The sequence below is a fragment of the Apium graveolens genome, chromosome 3, assembly GCF_009905375.1.
Source record: "Apium graveolens cultivar Ventura chromosome 3, ASM990537v1, whole genome shotgun sequence".
Taxonomy (NCBI): domain Eukaryota; kingdom Viridiplantae; phylum Streptophyta; class Magnoliopsida; order Apiales; family Apiaceae; genus Apium; species Apium graveolens.
Window position 1 is genome coordinate 90,304,969 of NC_133649.1, and position 19,574 is coordinate 90,324,542.

At 41.5% G+C, this 19,574-nt stretch overlaps 2 protein-coding genes across 2 annotated transcripts; both read right to left on the minus strand.

Moving 5' to 3' along the window:
* Window positions 1-9,274: 9,274 nt before the first annotated feature.
* On the minus strand, window positions 9,275-10,661 carry LOC141712582 (delta(12) fatty acid desaturase FAD2-like). Its single transcript, XM_074515571.1, has one exon. It carries the CDS (start codon window positions 10,582-10,584, stop codon window positions 9,433-9,435), a length of 1,152 nt encoding a protein of 383 aa, XP_074371672.1. The 5' UTR covers window positions 10,585-10,661; the 3' UTR covers window positions 9,275-9,432.
* Window positions 10,662-12,473: 1,812 nt separating this feature from the next.
* Window positions 12,474-14,154, minus strand: LOC141712583 (delta(12)-fatty-acid desaturase FAD2-like). Its single transcript, XM_074515572.1, has 2 exons — window positions 13,997-14,154; window positions 12,474-13,839 (listed from the first exon to the last, which is right to left on the minus strand). Exon 2 carries the CDS (start codon window positions 13,826-13,828, stop codon window positions 12,650-12,652), a length of 1,179 nt encoding a protein of 392 aa, XP_074371673.1. The 5' UTR covers window positions 13,829-13,839; window positions 13,997-14,154; the 3' UTR covers window positions 12,474-12,649.
* Window positions 14,155-19,574: the final 5,420 nt, after the last annotated feature.

A 19,574-nucleotide genomic window follows, 5' to 3' on the forward strand; every position in this document is an offset into this window, starting at 1 on the left:
TTCGCCGCAAGATGGAAAGTATTGGGGGATATAAAGACACAAGAAGGGACGACCGATCAAAGCGAGCTGACAGATATGAGGGCTCAAGATCAGGGTCTGACCGGAGGGATAGCAGAAAGGAAGGAAGGAAGGAAGGAAACAGATCGTGGGGTTGAACGACGTCGAGATAGAGATTCGGCCGTGTTCAGTCCTTTGAATGCGCCGATCTCCAAGATTCTCCATGAGATAAAAGGCAAGCCGGGATTTGTTCGCCCCGCCAAGATGAAGGTCCCGAACAACAAGAAGAACCCCGATAAGTAATGTGACTATCACAGGGACAAGGGGCATAACACAGATGAATGATACCACCTCAAGAAGCTCATTGAGCGCATGATCAAAGACGGCGAGCTTAATCAGTTCGTTCGAGATCTGAGAGATAGATTGGGGCCGAAGGAAAACCCAGAGGAGGAAGTAGAGGCCGATGAGCCAGAACGAAGGGACAGGATAAGGGGCGAAGTAAAAACAATATCTGGGGGGAGCATCCTGGATAAGGATAGCAAGACTGCAAAGAAGAGGTACGCCCGACAGGTGTACAATCTGTATCAGTTCGGGCAAGCAAAGCCCCACATGCCCATGACATTCAGCACTGAAGACTGTGAGGATGTCATTCGCCCGCACGAGGACCCTCTGATCATCAATCCTATCATCGGGAAAAACAAAATATGGAAGGTGATGGTGGATACCGGCAGCTCAGCCAATATACTATTCCACAAAACCTACTGTAAGATGAACTTGGCGGGAGAACAACTAGAGCCCTGCAACGAAGCCCCCCTCTATGCAATCGGAGGCCATCCAATTCAGTTCGAGGGAACGATTACTCTTCCGGTCCTCCTGGGCAAGTTGTTATATACCGCCGAGAAGCTGGTGAAGTTCTACGTGGTTCGGATTGAAAGCCCGTATAATGCAATATTTGGTAGGCCCTTCTTATCTACTTTCGAAGCAGTGGAGTCCATACCTCACCTCAAACTCAAGTTCCCAACTGAAAAAGGGGTAGGAGAAATGAGGGGCGATCAGAAAACTGCCCGAATCATAATGCTCGAAGACCTTGAGAAAGATCAAGAATATGAAGGGCTGGATGGAACCGAAAAGAGGAAGCGGGCAGAATCCGAACCCAGCGGGAGTCGGGAAACATTGAACATTGAGTTGGAAAAATTTGGGGCTGATATCTCGAGTCCTATCGCCGAACCTGCGGCGGAGACTGAAGAAGTAGAGTTGTACGCAGGCCATTCGGGAAATATGGTACGGATAGGCAAAGACATGGGGCCAGACCTGAAGGCGAAGGTAATAGCTGTCATTCGGCAATACCATGATGTGTTCGCCTGGGGGCCTGAAGATATGCCCGGATTGGATCCCAAGACGGCAACGCACTGCTTGAATGTGCAGCCTGAGGCCAAGCCGGTAAAGCAAAAGAAGAGGACATTTGCAGTCGAACGACAGAAGGTAATAGAGGCCAAAGTGGAAAAACTTTTAGAGGCCAGATTTATCGAGGAGATCGAGTATCCTGACTGGCTAGCCAATGTGGTGGTCGTGAAGAAGTCGAACGGGAAATGGAGGATGTGCGTGGATTACACTGACCTCAACAAAGCATGTCTGAAGGATCACTACCCATTGCCTAACATCGACCAACTAATAGACGCAACCGCAGGATATGAGGTACTTAGTTTTTTGGATGCTTTTTCTAGTTATCATCAAATTGCTATGAATGATAGGGATGTGCCCAAGACAGCGTTCATAACTCCGAAGAGGACTTATGCTTATATTAAAATGCCCTTCGGACTGAAGAACGCTGGAGCCACATTCCAGCGAATGGTGAATAAAGTCTTCAAGGAGCAGATTGGAAGGAACATGGAAGCATACGTGGATGATATGATAGTGAAGTCACTGTTCCAAGATCATGCCGAGGACTTAAAGGAATGCTTCGAAACTCTCCGAAAGAACAATATGAGGATCAATCTGAACAAATGTACCTTCGGAGTCTCTAGTGGAAAGTTTCTCAGGTACATGGTCAGCGCCCGGGGGATAGAGGCAAACCCGGAGAAGATCGAAGCGGTTATCAATATGGAACCTCCCAAATGCATTAGAGATATACAGAAATTGACGGGCCGACTCGCCGCCCTTCGGCGTTTCATTTCCGGGTCAGCCGAGAAAGCACTTTCTTTCTTCGCCGTGCTCAAAGGGTCAAAGAATTTTAAGTGGGGGCCCGAATGCCAAAAGGCGTTCGAAGAAGTAAAGGAATATTTAACAAAGGCACCACTCTTGATGAGGCCCGATCCGAAGGAAACTCTTCAGCTTTATCTAGCTGTGTTTGACAGAACTCTGGGGTCGTCCTTGTGAAGAATTATGAAGGTAATCAACATCCCGTGTTTTACGTGTCCCATGTTCTCAAGGACGCAGAGACAAGGTACCCCAACACCGAGAAATTCGCATATGGGTTGGTTATGGCCTCCCGAAAATTGCGACATTATTTTCAAGGCCGGACGGTCCAAGTTGTCACCGATCAACCTCTGAAGAAGATTTTGACCAGGCCCGAAGCCTCTGGGAGAGTCGTAGCGTGGTCCATTGAACTCGGGGAATTTGATCTCGAATATGTCCCCCGAACGGCAATTAAGGCCCAGGCTTTGGTCGACTTCGTGGTTGAATGCGCATTCTCGGGTCCGAGGGATCTCTCGCCTGAAGAACAACTAATCCGGATCCCGGGGAAGTGGAAGCTCTTTGTAGACGGGTCGGTCGTCGGAAAAAAGTGTGGGGAAGGCTTGATCCTCTCCAGCCCCGAAGGATTTGAAATATGCCAGGCCATAAGGTTCGACTTCCCCTTGACAAACAATGAGGCCGCGTACGAAGCCCTCCTCGAAGGAATGAAGCTTGCCCGAAGCCTCGAGAAGAAGCACCTAAGGGCCTTCAGCGACTCCATGTTGGTTGTGAAACATTTCACAGGGGAGTATGAACAAATGGATCCCCGAATGAGAGCCTATGCTACTAAGGTACGAGAAGCTTCTTTATCATTTGAAACCTTTGAATTAAGTCAAATTGGCAGAGAAAACAATTCTAGGGCAGACGCACTTTCCAGACTAGCTTCGGCCGAGACACAGAACTTAACCGGTTCTATTTACCTCACCGAAGCCAAAATGCCTTCGATCGAAAAGAAAGAATGCCTAGAGATTCACCAGGGAAGCGACTGGATGACCCCCCTCAGGAACTTTCTGGAGAAGGGCATTATGCCACCCAACCGGAAAGATGCCTTGAAGGTTAAATACAGAGTATCAAGCTATACTATCATCAATGGGCGAATATATCGTCGATCAGTAAGTCAACCCCTTCTACGCTGTTCGAACAGCGAAGAATAGCAACAGGCTTTGGAGGCAGTACACGAAGGAATTTGCGGCGAGCATCTGGCTGGTCATTCCCTCGCCTTTAAAATTCTCCGGCAGGGATTCTTCTGGCCCACTTTGAAAGCAGACGTCATCGACTATGCAAAGAAATGCGTACAATGCCAGTTGTTCTCTACTGTCCCGAAGCAACCTCCTGAAGAGATGACCTCTATACTAAGCCCAATTCCGTTCGCCGTATGGGTCGTGGATATAGTTGGCATACTTCCTACCAGCTCGAGGCAAGCGAAATACTGCATAATCGCCATTGACTACATGACTAAATGGGTCGAAGCCCGTCCTCTGTCAACCATAACAGAAGAAGCTGCTAAAAAGTTCTTCCTGGAACAGGTCATTCTCCGGTTTGGCATTCCAAAAACTTGCATCTCAGATAATGGAACTCAATTCATTGGAAACAAATTCCGCAAGTTCCTGCACCACTTCGGAATCCAACAAAAATTTAGCTCAGTGGCCCACCCACAAGGAAATGAGGCGATTGAAGCGGCGAACAAGGTGATATTCCGTGGAATTAAGAAGAGGCTGGGCGAGGCTAAAGGAAGATGGGCAGAGGAACTCCCTTGTATCTTATGGGCTTACCGAACCACCCCCCGGACATCAACCGGAGAAACTCCTTTTAGAATGGCTTATGGCACCGAGGCCTTAGTTCCTGTTGAAGTGGGCTTGGAATCATACCGAACCGAGACCTACAATGTGAAAACTAATAGCTTCGGGTTGAAGGCGAACGTAGACTTTCTGGAGGAAGAAAGAGAAGCCGCCCATCAAAGGAACATGAGGTATTTACTGCAAGCGGCACAACACTATGACTCCAATGTGAAGAAAAGGGCCTTCGGAGTAGGAGACCTAGTATTAAGGGAGTTGGCTGCATCTATGCCGACCAAGCAAGGAAAGCTCCAGCCGAACTGGGAAGGGCCTTACAAAGTGACCGAATTCGTTCGCCCTGGAACCTATAAGCTCGAAATGTTGTCAGGCGAACAAAGTAAAAACACTTGGCATGCCAGTCGCCTTCGGAAATTTTATCAGTAAGAAATTTCTTAAAAAGCTTGTATTTCAATTATATGCGAAGAATGTAAGCAGTCTGATTAAATAAAGATGCATTTCCTGTCAAAATTTCTTTATTTATACATGCTGCGGCCGACCGAGTATTATCTGAGGGCGATCCCGAAGAAGATAAACCCTTCGGATGCCGCCATTGTCTAATTTGTTAACTGAAAAGACACAAGGGGCAATCACCCAAAAATCGAACATCATTACACTATATTGGCAACTTGGAATTGGTAAACACGAATTAAGGGCCTTAAGGGGCAATCCTAGAATAACGCCCTATCATTCATCTTAACTTAATTATTTATTATTAATGAGGCCCAAGGAATCCCTGTCCCGGGGCGATCAAAGGAAGGACATGGTTCTTCGGCCTAGATAATGAAACAATTAATCCAACCAGGTTTAGGGGCGATCCCAAAGATGACCGCCGATCTAGGGGCGATCATAAAAAGATCAGCGCCCATGTTCCCTCGCCTGAATTAAGAAGGGATTAGCAGCCCGAACCAACCTTCGACCTTCAACCCTTGGGGCCGTAAGGGGTAGTGAGGCAGCAAAAAATTAAAATCATTATTAAAATCGTTAAGGCAAATGAATAAGCCGAAGATACGATTCATTTTATTCAATTCGATAAGATCGTTGAGGCGAATGAAGCCAGAGAGGCGATTCATTTTATTATTAAAATCGTTAAGGCAAATGAATAAGCCGAAGATACGCTGCATTTTGTTCAATTTGATAAGATCGTTGAGGCGAATGAAGCCAGAGATGCGATTCATTTTATTATTAAAATTGTTGAGGCAGAATAAGCCGAAGATACGATTCATTTTATTCAATTTGATAAGATCGTTGAGGTGAATGAAGCCAGAGATGCGATTCATTTTATTATTAAAATTGTTGAGGCAGAATAAGCCGAAGATACGATTTATTTTATTCAATTCGATAAGATCGTTGAGGCGAATGAAGCTAGAGATGCGATTTATTTTATTATTAAAATTGTTGAGGCAGAATAAGCCGAAGATACGATTCATTTTTAAGGCGAACAATTAAATACAGTCGGACAATGCTGATGAAAAACAGATGCATTAAAATATAAAACCCCGAAGGCTAGTTAAATTACAAAGAGTACCAACTACTACCAATTACAAAGAGTACCGATTACAAAAAATAGAAATACAGGAAGACGAACGAAGAATGCCGCTGCAAGAGTTGGGTAAGACCATGGAAACACCAATGGCAAACTTCGCAACAAGATCAACTTCAGTCTTGTCAAGCACCTCAGTGCTGAAGGTTTAGGCTTGAGGGTCTTCATCCGAGAGCTCTTCGTCTTCGCCGGAGGAGACAGGAGGGACTTCGACTGCTGGACGACCGATAGGATCTTCCAAGCTGTCGTCCAGCAACTGCTTATAGTCTCAGTTCAGGCCATGGGCCTTCTCCAGGACATAATCAGCGTCGAACTGGAAACGGCGCTCCTCAGTCCGGTCCAGCTGCTTCTGCTTCTTCCGAAGCTCCTTTCGGGACCTCTTCAGCTGGACTTTCCGATGGGAGATCCTCCGGTTCGCCCTCTCCAGCTCGGTCTCCAGCCGGGATCTATTCTTCTTCAGCTCAGCGGCTTCGACCTCGTTCTGGGCTTTCACCCTCACGAGCTCCTCCTCGGCCGCCGCAGCCCTCCTCTCCAACTCCTTCACCTCGGCCATGCGAGTCTCCATATCCTTAACCTTGTCCTCCACGGCTGCGGCCCAAGGGGCAGCCTACAAAAAGATGACAAAAACATTACTAAAGGATGCCGAAAAGAAAAAAGTGGAAGAAAAATAAAAGGTTAAAAACATACCAAGGACATGAAGGACAGAAGCTCTGTGCAGGCTTCGGTAGTAGAAGCCGAGGCAAAAGTCGGGAGATCGACCGGGAGCTGAAGACCATGGCAGAGGTCCGAAGCCACCTCCTTCATGGACTGCCGAGCAGGGTACACCGTATGGTCGGACGTAAGCACGCCCCACCCCGGGAGATAAGAACGCACTATCCCCTCCTTGCTTCGGGTCCTCTTGGAAGGGTTCCCCTCTCCCATGTACTCCAGATCGTCCCCCTCCTCGGCCTCAGAAGCCACTCGAGATTGACGGGGCGACGAAGGCTTCTCGGTCGGGGCCCTTTCACCCGTTCCTTCAGATGAATCGGGCGTAGCCCCCTTGTCGGCAGCCTTCTTCGCCGCCTCTTCGACCGCCCTTTTCTCGGCCGCCCTGGCCTTCTTTCTCTCGATCAGGGCCTCCCTAGAAGACACTGAAATAAGAAGGGAAAACAAGTCAGTCCAAGCATATATATAGTCGAATGCATAAAAAGAAATAGAAATACAGGCGTGGGGACAACACTAAAAGACCAAGGAAGAAGTTTTGTTACCCCCACCCCACAAGCTGAAGAGCCAATCCTTGTCCCGAAACTCTCCGGGACCCAGCTTCTTCACATTGACGTCCACCAACGCCGTGTAACTATCCTTCTCCTCCAAGGTCAAGCTCGGCATGAGAAGTAGAGCGGGGTTTACATCCCGCCAAACCGACATGGCCGCCAACCCCGGGCCACTCACATAGCACCAATGTGTGTGAGTGGACTTATTGTTCGAATTGGTCGCCGTCCAATCGGGTCGCTCTGCCCGACGGGCGATGGTGTAAAAACCCGCACTCTTCGGATTCCTCCTAAAATCTTAATGGTACCAGAATAGGCGAGTGCTGGGTGCGATCCCAGTGTGAAGACACCTGTTCTGGAAACAGTTGATGTGGATGAACCCGTTCGGATCCATCTGCCCGAGGGCGATACCCATCTGGAAGAAGAGGTGCTTGATCAGCTTCAACGGCGGCACCCTCAAGCCGCATTTGAAGGCCGCCTCTGAAATCCCTATGGCGCAGCCTCCATATCCATCCGGCACCCCGGGAGTGTCGAAGATCCTCTCGCCTTCCCTCGGCGCATACAGCCAACAAAGTCCTCGGGGAACCGAATAATCATCGTACATCTGAACGACGCGCCCTTTCGTCAGTTCAGATCTATTATTGGCTGCGGGATAGTCGGCAGCCGAACTATATAGGGCCCGTTCCGTCCGCTCGGGGCGAATGGAAGACGTTCCCACCAAACTGTTGGATAAGGGGTCCCATGAATCCGAGGGGCGTTCTGCTCGGTCCATGTCCCTGTATCAGGAACAGAGAGACATTAGTCCATGTACTCGGATTAGCAGATAAAAGAAAATATAAACACCCGAGTACACGTCCCAGGACCGAACGAACCAGAACCCCGAAGGCTGTTTCCGAAGGCTGCTTCCGAGCCAAGCCCACCTGAAGGATGTTCTTGCCTACAAAGCCTTACGCAAACATCGTTCCAAACCACCTGTTTAAGCCCTGGGTCGGCTCCCGAAGGGTGTTCTAAAACCAAGAAATCCCGAAGAACGTTCTTGGTCATAAAATACCTCGCATGCCATCTTTAAACCCTTGAGGCCTCCTCAGAATTGGTAAAACCCAGAAACCTATGTTACCTACCCAAAAACCCCAGAAAAACACAATAGCACACGCAAAAACCCAGAAAATCCCCATAAACCCAGAACCAAAGTTCGCATGCAAACTCTATAAAACACGGGAAACTAACATGCAAACTTAAAACTGGAAAACAAGAAGAGAAACTTACTTATTTGAAGGTGCTCTTGGATTGAAATGGGATGATTTGGGAAGACGGAATTGCTGTTGCCCGTGATTGAGAGATTCTCCGCGATTTGTCACTGTGTGTGGAGAAGCTAAAGTGATAAAAAGGAAATGAAACCTACAAATGGGCTTATATAGGCGCCTAAAATTAATTTAGAGAAGCGACGTTTGGGGGTTTTTGAAATGGACGTCCCAGATCAAGACGGTTGGCATTCAACGGCAGAGATTGAGTCATGAAATGACGTGCCACCAGCTGTCATCAATGCACTGCAAGTCCCCATAAGCTTGCCACGTGTACGACCGAAGATCGAGGCGGGACTGAAGCGATCGCCCTAGGGTTCCTTCATCCCCATATAGGCCGAGACCGGTGTCCGTCGGCCGGCCCGAAGGCCCCGCCGAAGGACAGGGACATGTTGGTTATAGGCCCAATAAGGCCCATTGAACGAAGGCCCATTAAGCGGTTGTGCTACTGGGCCGAAGGACCTCCAGGCCCCCGCCGCCGAGGCCCATGGAAGCAGCCCAGGATGAGGCCTGCTACTAGCGGACCGTTGGACAATGCAAGGGACATAACGCCCCCTTTTCACTCCCTCATTAATGGTTGGTAACGGAAGAACATTCATGGCATGATTGGGTATAAAAACCCTTGTGAAGTAAGATAAAACATACACACTCTCAACACTTTCTGCTCTTGTATTACTACCCTAATTTTACAGCCAGATTCTGATTCTCACACCGGAGGTGAATCGGGGGTCCAAACCCTCGCATTCTCTTCACTTTCAGGTACGGCCGAAGCCTTCTTCAATCCAGCCGAAGCCTGTTCATACCACCGAAAGGATCTGGGCGTAACAGATATATATAGAAGATCCGGTTAAAATCTCACTTTAACCTCTTAAAAATTTTAGAAGTGTTAAATTACTAGGATGAATTTCCCCGTTGGCTGAATTCCTCGTAGGCTGAATTCCTGAACGAAAATTTTAAAAGTGAAAATTATTTACAGTTTGATGCTCTTTTTTTTACCATAATTTCAGTTGATGCTACCCTAGAGAGGTTTTTTTCCCTAAATTTAGCTAGAGAAGTTAATTAGCAATAGAGAAGTTAATTAGCAATATTATGCAGCCGTGCAGTTATGAAGTCATGAAATTCGGTCTCAGTAGATTAAGTTATATAGATTTCCAAAAACGTACAATTGAAATCATATTCACAGCTACACAACCTTGGTGTTTAGGAGTACAAGCTTGCCGAATTATTCCAAATGAACACACAATAAAATTATTTTAATTTTGTGCTTCTTGGTTGCTTTAAAACTTGTTTCTATACCAGTAGACTCCCTTGGTCTCGCCTTCATCTTTCTCCACGTAAATGCACTCTTTCATTTCTCTATACATTGCTTTGAGGATCGGAGTTCCATCATATTGGTAGTACTCTCCAAGTATTGGCTTCATTGCTTCAGTGGCTTCGAGTCCGTGATAATGTGGGATCATGGAGAAAATGTGGTGACAGACATGAGCATTGCAGACATTGTGGAACACCTTGTTCAAGATCCCGTAATCTCTGTCAACTGTGCAAAGAGCTCCTCTCAACCAGTCCCACTCGGTGGAGTCATAGTATGGCAATGAAGGGTGAGTGTGGTTCAATATGGTGATCAACACAAACCATCCGTTAACAACTAGAAGTGGACCTCCGTAAACACAGAACACCCATGCAAATCCTTTGGCCAACACGAGTTTGTATAGTCCGTAAATGACAGCAAGAATAGCAATGTCAGAGACAATGATTTCCTTGCGCTCGCGTTCTGAGTAAAGTGGGCTGTGGGGATCGTAGTGGGAAGTCCACCTTTCGTATTTGTGTCCGGACACATTGAACATCAAGTACAATGGAAAGCCTATGAGAAGTGTGGTAAGCCACACAAGGACTCTGCCAGGTGGGTTGTTAAGCAACTTGTAATAGTTACGAATATTGGACTTGAATCGTGGGACATAAACCTCGTCATTTTCAAGAGATTGGGTATTTGCGTGGTGACGACGGTGGCTAATTTTCCAGGAGAAATAAGGAACCAAAAGAGAAGAGTGAACAACAAGGCCAACAAGGTCATTGATCCAGTTGTAATTGCTGAAGGCATCGTGGTCGCACTCGTGACCAACAACCCAAGCACCGGTGAGGACACAACCTTGAACAGCAATGTAAGCGGCCCAAGCCAAGTAATTGAAAGGAGTTGGAAGATATTGGTCTATATAGTTGGTAGCAACATAGTAAAGAGCATAGGCCATGAGGAGATCCTGAATAAGGTAGCGGAAAGACGTAACAAGAGACTTGTGAAAGCAATGAGCAGGAATTGCTTTCTTCAAGTCCCCAATTGTGAATGGAGGTTTCTCATGGGGAGCACGTTTAAGCGCTTCTGCTGCTGTCTTCTTCCCACTCGGGGGATCCGACATTCGTCCACCTGCACCCATATTTTTCGAAAACAAAATGCGAGAGTATAGAGAGTAGCTGTGTATCAAGTGCAAGGAAGGATGATAACAAAGTGAAAGGGGTAGAGAGTATAAATAGCTAGTACAACGCCCGCCACAAAGATAAAATAGGAGTATTACACGTAAAAAGAAGTACATGTGTTACGGTGGATGATAAATTTGAAAAGACGAAACCCTGTCGGTCAGGCAAGGCGGGCGCTAGGATTCCACAAGTTGGAATTATAGTAGTGATGTTTTGTTTGGGAGCACAAGTCAGAAATGGCGTACGACTGTTTCACCAAATAAATCTCAAATTATGAATAATATGGTCGAAGGCGATAGATATGAAGTGGTACAACATGATCTTATGATTGGCAGCTTATTTAACAAAAAAAATCAAATTATTTTGATCATCCAAATATATATCTTTTGACCAAATTTAAAATTTCAAATAAAATTTGGTTATGACCGGTAACCAAATAAGATAATATTTTGTTGCCAGTTTTGAATTAGTTTCAAAGAAAAATATCTCCGGATGAAATTTATTTTCATGAATTAAACTTGGCTCATCCAGTCTAATACATTTGGCGACGAACTCCGAACTGGACGCGGAAAGTAATTAATGAACAAAGTCTATTCTGTTTTTCTGACAAAACAGGATGTTTACGTCCATTACCAGCAACACATATAAAATTAAATTAGTGCAGTAATAGTATGAACCAAATTTATATAATGTAATACAATACACGTAATGGCATGTAAGTGTCGCATTCATAGTGCGTTAGAGTGTATGAAATAATATGTGACAAAACGGACTGTATAGCTTAATCAGGTAGCTATATTATATGAAATGAGTAACATCTGTCTGTGATCTTATTCCGTCGTTGAACTGCTTCTGATAGTCTGATACGTACAACAGATTAAAACAAAACCGTCGTTTTATTAGGCAAAGGTTGGATGATTATATAGTGTTATATAAACAAAGTACACAAAAGAAATGTGTGTCGTCGATGTGGGAGCTACCAATTTTGTAGCCATTGTAACCAAGTTTTTATCTTTGGACGCTTAATAAGATACTTGAATTTTAGGTTGGTATGTCTTTCAAATTTCAAGTTCTCAATTTTTTTTTAAAAAAAAAAGTTTGACTGTATCATCCGTCCGCGAATAGCACAGAAAATTGGTGCCAATGAAGGGAATCATCAGATGGAGGAGATTATCAATCTATCCATACTTCAATTTTTTATTTTAAGGTATTTCTATTTTCAAAAAAAAATTCATGAACAGATGATTAGTAAATAATCGCCGGAGGTGAACTAGGGCCGTAAGCTAATACATGCATCCTGCATATCTTAAATTTATTTTCTAGGAAAAACAAAACTAGCTAGTTTTTTGTTTCATCTTTTTTTGGAGGCATATTAATATATTTCGTTAAATTTTAATGGTAAAAAGTTGAAAATACGCTTGTCCCCTCCACGTTCCTCAGCAGAACCGGTCCTGTATGCATTATTGACCAAAGTTACCTGTTGAGTAGCCGGATAGGAAACGTCCAGCTGCTGTGTCGTCTTTTTTCTTTGATACATCAGCTTTACCAGTCTCACTATGTTTTCTTTACTTTGCTTTATCACAGCATAGAGTTTAAACTGTTGAGGACATCTTATTTAATTATATCATGCCCAGAACATCCAGATCCTCATGTTTCACGTCTTTCACATTGTAAGCAAGGGCGGTCTCTAACATTAAGTAGCTCAGGATGAGTTTATGCACAATTTCAAAACTGGGTTTATAAAGTATTCGAATTCAGATGCGCCAAAACTTTGCTTTAAATTAGACAAAACATTTTGATTAACTTGCAATGGTTTTAATAAACTATACATACATAAAGAACCATAGTCTCCTTAAAATCAAACAAAGTGATATTTCTAATTTGATATACAGCTGGTACATCATCTTCATGGCTAACACAAAGATAAAGAAACCCAAGGGTAATCTAACTTTCCATGTTCCTTTCTAACAAGAAGTTGCATAAAATTGTGAAAATTGGTCCTTAATGTAATTTGAGTCAGATAAACTAATCATCATACTTGGTCTTGTTACTGAACCAATAAACACCTTTATTTTTCTCATCTTCATCAGGTACCACATATAGACATGCTCTGATCTCCCTCCACATGGCCTTGTACCATGGTGTTGGATCATACTGATAATAGTCACCCAATATCGGCTTGATGGCCTCTGTTGCCTCCAGTGAATGATAATGAGGTATAGTGGAAAGCAAATGGTGCACTACATGACTATCTGTTACATGATGAAACACATGGTTTAGGATTCCATAATCCCTGTCGACAGTCGAAAGAGCTCCTCTGAACCAGTCCCATTCGGATGAATCGTAGCGAGGCAACGAAGGGTGAGTGTGTTGAAAGCATGTGACAATTACAAGGAAAGCGTTGTGAACTAGTAAAGGAATCCCATATGCAAGAAGTGTGTGGGAAAGACCTTTGGCGACAGTTAAAAGATACAGAGCATAAAGCATTGCAAGAATACCAGCATTTGAGATCAAGATTTCGATACGCTCACGGGCTGAGTACATGGGACTGTATGGGTAGAAGTGGTTGGCAAATTTGTTGTAACCTCTTCCAGCCATGTTGAACAAAAGATATGAAGGCCAACCTAATGTGACTTTAAAGAGTAGCACTCCAACACGACCCGATGTGCCATAAATTCCCCAGTACCATGAATTAGGATCAGGTTTTAGTTGTGGCACATAGGCCTCCTCACGGTCAAGGTTGGAGGTGTTAGCGTGGTGGCGACGATGGGTGATCTTGAAGGAGTAGTAGGGACAAAGGATGAGGGAATGAGTAAAAAGACCAATAGCGTCGTCAACCCATTGATAGTCGCTAAAGCCATGGTGACCACATTCGTGACCAATGACCCAAAGTCCATACATGACACAACCTTGACAAAAACCATATATAGGCCAGGCAAGATAAGCTAGTTTATAAGGAAGTAGATGAAAGTAATTGGAGGCCACAAAGTACATAAGATAATTGGCGATGAAATCCACAATAAGGTAAGCCAATGAGTGGAGAAGTGATCGTTCAAAACAGTGTGGCGGTATAGCCTTCTTCAAGTCCCTTAATGTAAAATTAGGCTTCTCGTGAGGAGCTCGTGGGAGAACGTTTGATCCCCTCGCCCTCTTCACGCGATGACCGGAATCCTCAGTAGCTGCCATGTTTCCACCCGCACCCATTTTTCAATGATCTGCAAACCAAAGCAATCAAAAACATTAAGACCACGTCTTATAATAATATATGTTACAATAATACATTAGTCATTACAATAATACTCTGATTGCATGTCAAGTTACGGGTTGTCGAGAAATTTATATAATATATTAACGATGCAAAGATGAACTTACCGAAGAAGGGATGAGATAGATAAGTAGCTCTGGAGTTGCAGGATTGATAGTATGGTGGATGTGTGTTGCCTAGTTGAGGTCACCAGGTAGCAGTTGCGTGAAATGAGTTGTGCTCACAGAAGTGAAGTGGTATTTAAGGGAAATGGCAGCCAGCCAAAAATGATTTGATTAAGTGGAAAATCTTTAGGCCCTCAGTTTAATATCAAACAAGCATTGTTGTAGTCTTCATTGGCGGCTAAGTCCATCCAAGACTGCTACCCAGATTGGACCTTAGTAATCTACGTCAAACCAAGTACTTGGCCAATTGGGTACTATATGCATTACTTCATTTTTATTATACAAACACGAAATTTACAGTGCATGTCAACTAAAAACTAATTCAGCGACTCATAATTTATCCTTTTTTATGATGTGATACTAATATTACATGAATATATTGCTCACTGGTCTTTTCTGATACTTCATCTGTATCTTGTTATATTTTCTTTTTTATCGGTTAAATAAACATTTTTTTATTAAAAATTAAAAATTACTTTTATATTATTTTAAAAATAAAAATAATATAGAAATTAGATTAGATGTATTTTTTAATTATATGGATTTTTTTTTTGTTTAGTTATAAAATATTAATAACTTCAATCAAATTTTAGTCAATTTAACCGTACAAATATCAAATTTGACAACTTAAAAGATACCGAGGGAAGAGTAATATAAATATATGGAAGAGTGAATCTGATAGAATATATATTTTTGTATATTTTAGATGATTAATGTTCCCATATTAATTTTATTTTGCATTTAATTGGACCTTTATTAATTATTTTGTAATATTTTATTGTAGAAAGCAGGAAATTCTAAATTGTAAAGGATCATAGCTAAATTAGAAGAAAATTCGGATTTGTTGGACTGTTTGTGTGAGACTCATTGTTTGGGCCGTATCTTGAGTACTGTATATCGGATTTGGGCGAATCAACAGCCACGCCAAGATAATGAGACTCTCTTTCATTAGAGAATGGTCTACACTGCAAAATCCACTCGGATCAGTCCAGTAACAGCAAGGAAAAGTCAACTACGAATTTTGACTTTAGAAACCCATTCAATTGTGGAAACTCTTGTTTATTCCTAGAAACAATAAAAAAAATACTTTTTATATTAGGTTTATATTATCATAGATGGAGATATACATATAATCATTGTAGTAGCCACTAAAAAGGGAAGAAGACTTTAAGGAGAAGATTGTGTGATGGGAATTTCAATATAGGGATTTCTCTTCTAAATCTTTACTTTGTATTGTTTTCTCAACTCATGTATGATTTTATGTACTTATTCATGACTATAATAGGCTAAACCTTCTTTGTTGTAGGGCTTTTTTGAACCCCTAAACCTTATGACAATTTTATGAGTATTAAATTTATATTCTTGAGATGTGTTTGATTATGCTTATATGCTCGTCAAAACTTTTAGAAATGCTTGATTTAACATTGGTATGTGGTCATCCAAATTTGTAATGTGATTGTTGTCTCTAAAAAGTCAATTAATCTTTCTATGTGGTCATGGGATTAATTGTATAAGTGTGTAATTCATATTAACTTTTCTATGTGGCCATGGGGTTATATGAATAGCAAAATTTATTTCTATGTGGTCATGGCAAATTTTCTGTAAGTATTTAGCATATCGATGATAGAGTTCGACACTTGTATGCCATGGGTTTAGTGGTGGCTTTACATGCTTTCCACCATCTCTCTCCACTTGCTTACACACCAAATTTTAATTAAGTTAAATTTATTTTAGTTAAAAACAACTAATCAAACCAAATCATATTCTTAATTTTTACTCAAGATAAAAGTAAAAATCAAACACTTGATCCTTTGCGTTAATGATACCCTTACTTATTCTACATTACATTCGACACAAAAGGGTTTAATTTGAGTCACATCAGAATCGAACCACATTCTCCCATATTCATGTTTTAGCTTGTTTTAAAATTTAATCAAATTCAAAATCAAAATTTTACGCAGTCAAAAACTCTTTAAAAAATTCGTTTTTCATTAACATATTAACAAACAGTTCACTAGCATACACCGTACTTTACTTAGTATCATAAACATGTCTCACGAACATATATCATAATTAAACTAGTATTAGTAAAAAAAATGTATATATAAATTTAAAAGAAAAACTATGTTCACGAATATACACGAGCTATATTAACAAACTATTTAGAGGGCCTATTAACAAACTTGTTAACCAGCTATATCTTATTAAACTGGTTCACGAATTTTCAATAAGAATATGTTAGGTTCAAGTAACTTGTGATGTTACGTTAAAATTTTTCAACTTGCTATAAATAAACTTAACATTGACAATAATCAAATTTGTTTTCAATTTTAAAAATATTTGTATTCGGTATGTAAGCAAATTGAAAATATAACGGCTAATGAATTTAGCTGATTGTATCTATTTTTCAATATAATTACACGTCGATTGGGATTTATCCTGGTAGTTTCCTTTCAAATTAATAAAAAATTGTTTTAAAGTGTATACACAAGAAAAATAAAAAGTATTCATGCACTTTCAAATGGTGCACAATTTTTGGTTCAAAAATTTAGAAACATAAAAAATAAAAAAGTAACCAATTTTTTACTAATCCTATATTATATTATTCGTGAATCATATCGGCAAACTATGATAGGATGTAAAATCTCATCTAGAGGTTCAATCCTGCCTCTAGGTTGAGTCAGACTCAGATACAGGAGTCTGGGTTTCATCCTAATCCGGAAACAAGCCAATATGGTGAGCCGGACACACTCAATGCGGGAGCCAATTTTCCATCCGTCAATCCTAAGAACAAGCCAGTAGGGTGATGTGTAGGCCCAATTGTTGGAGTCTGAAAATCCAACTAGTTACGAACAAGCCAATATAGTGAGTCGGCCACTCCAATGACGGGCGATGGGTTTCCAGCTCAATTCAGGAACAAAGCCGGGATCCAACAGCAATCCAGGACAAGTTAATAGCGGTGAGTCAGAGGCTCTAAGGGAGCGGTTTCAGGCCCAATCCAGGAACGAGTCAGCATCCCAGCTATAGGTAAACAGGTTCACGACATGTTTGATATAATAGATGATATCATTATAGCTATCAGAGTTTGTCATCAGCAAATTGCATATTAAGGTTTGACAAAAGGTGAGTCATCATAATTTTATCGTCAGTATTTGCTATTAAGTACTTATCATCAGAATTTGCTCATATCAGTATTAGTCAAGCTGGAAATCAAGAGATATTGAAGAAGATATATTTGCAGAAATATGTTGGTTAGGACTTTACTTATTGTAATAATCAATAGTTGGATATGTATTAGGATTCCTTCTTCATGTCAATTATATCAACTAAATTGATCATGTAACTGTGCAGTATATAAGCACGGATTAGGTTAACACTTAATGTGTCGTGCATTATTCAATCATACACATAACCTAGCAGTTTTTAAGGATATATTTTGTTATAGTTGGGAAACCCACAACCGCTACCCGTCATAGTGCGCACTGGGTAAACCCCACGGGCTCACGCAATAGCCTGCAAACCACCTGAATCAAGGTAAACCGCATTTAAGCGACGGGCTCTGGCCTCAGGAGGCATAATCACTAAATTTTTCCTCATGTGAGATTCGAACCTGTGATCAAAAGGATAATTGTCCCCTCTTCAACTAACTGAGTCAACCATTGCGGGTCTTTCAAGGATATTTATTCATCCTTTGAGAGAGATTGTAATCAGTTTTATTCATTAATAATGAAAATTGTTCTTCATTGTTGAGTTCTTATTTGAGTTTGATTGTTATAACTGTATTCATCCCACTCTACAGTTAATTAAAGCCTAACAATTGGTATCAGAACTTGATGTTGATACACAACAGTTTATAGATCTCAGAAAATAAATCATATGGCAGACAAAGAATTCAACAAAAACCACCACCACAACCAGCCACTAGAATCGGCAATTTCGTACACGACACGATAACACGACATGAACGACACGAAAATAATTGGTTTGGGTTGACATTTTTGGTACACGAACACGAAAATAGCGAATGAATTTAGTTTCAATTTTGGTTTTACCCGTAGGTACACGACATGAAATGAAGTATACGAAATAAAATTTATGTATAAATAAACTTATCAAAATTATATGAATACATATATCTTACAATAATATTTTACATAATTTTTACGGAATTATATATTAAATTTAAATTTTAAAAGACTGACTACACTTGAGTTTTTATGACTTATTGACTTAAGATTTGATAATAAAAATCAATATTTAAATAATAAAATTATTATTAATTTTAATTTACACGAAACACGCCACAAAACGTACACGAAATGAAGGTATACGAACACGAGAGGGCTTATCATCATAGATGGGATTCCCTGGATTGGGTTGTAGCCCGGCTCATGTTAGCTGGGATGTCCCTAGATTGGGCTGGCCACGGCTTTTCTGCGATCCTGGCTCACCATTCCGGGATGTTCTTGGAATGAGCTGGAACCCGGCTCCGTTATGAACATGACTCACCCTATTGGCTTGTTCATGTTGTAAATCTCACTAACTAATATAGCAACATAAGGGCAAGTGTATAAAGAATTTAGCAAGTCCAGGCCAAGACCACAGTCAACAAACAAAAACATGCATGTAAACAAAATCAGTAATGAATTAACGAAGAGAAACCCGAAGATGTACCCGAACCATAGCTTTCAACAGTGACTGAAAAATAATGGTAGTGCACAGATACAGAACGCCAAGAAAAGAAGATCACAACTGAGTCACAGGCTTACTCGAAGCCCTGGATGCTTGAGAGAATATTGCCCCTACATGCTGCGTTTGGATGCGTGCAATATCTCCACAGGATAAAACAGCTCTAGTTTATGTTAACAGCAGCACAAAACTCCACCTTGACTAGCACCCCAGTCGCCGGAAAACTAACTAACAGCACTTCGAACTTGTGTTTTGGGAGAGAAATGCAGAGAGGAAGAAGAGAAAGAATGTTGTGGGTGTAAAAAATACATTCACTTAGCCTCTATTTATAGGAGAGGAAATTGAAACTGTTCACACACTTAATATATGAATTAAAACTGCTCCATTAATAAATAAATCAAAACTGATCAGATTTTGAATTTAAATTATTTGTAACAGCTTTTTCACTTAACACACACCATTATTAGCAATTAAATTTTAATTCAATATATCAATTACATATCAGATTATATCATAATCACCCTTCGACCACCCGGTCCGGTGAGTGGCGTGGTGGGGAGCGCGTGTGTGCGCACGCGTGAAGCACAAACAAACAATGACCATCAACACCTTAGTGTTTGTTACTCCATGTGTGTGATACATATAAAGCCCACCACCTTTATTTATTTCAATGTGGGGACAAAAACATTCTAAAAAAATTCCAAACTTTTCCAAACTACTTTCAACTCTCATTTTATATTGAATTAAGAAAATATTAAACCATACATGAAAATTTAAGTCAAATATCATTAAACAATTTTCAATCATTAAATTTTAGGATTAATATCAAGAA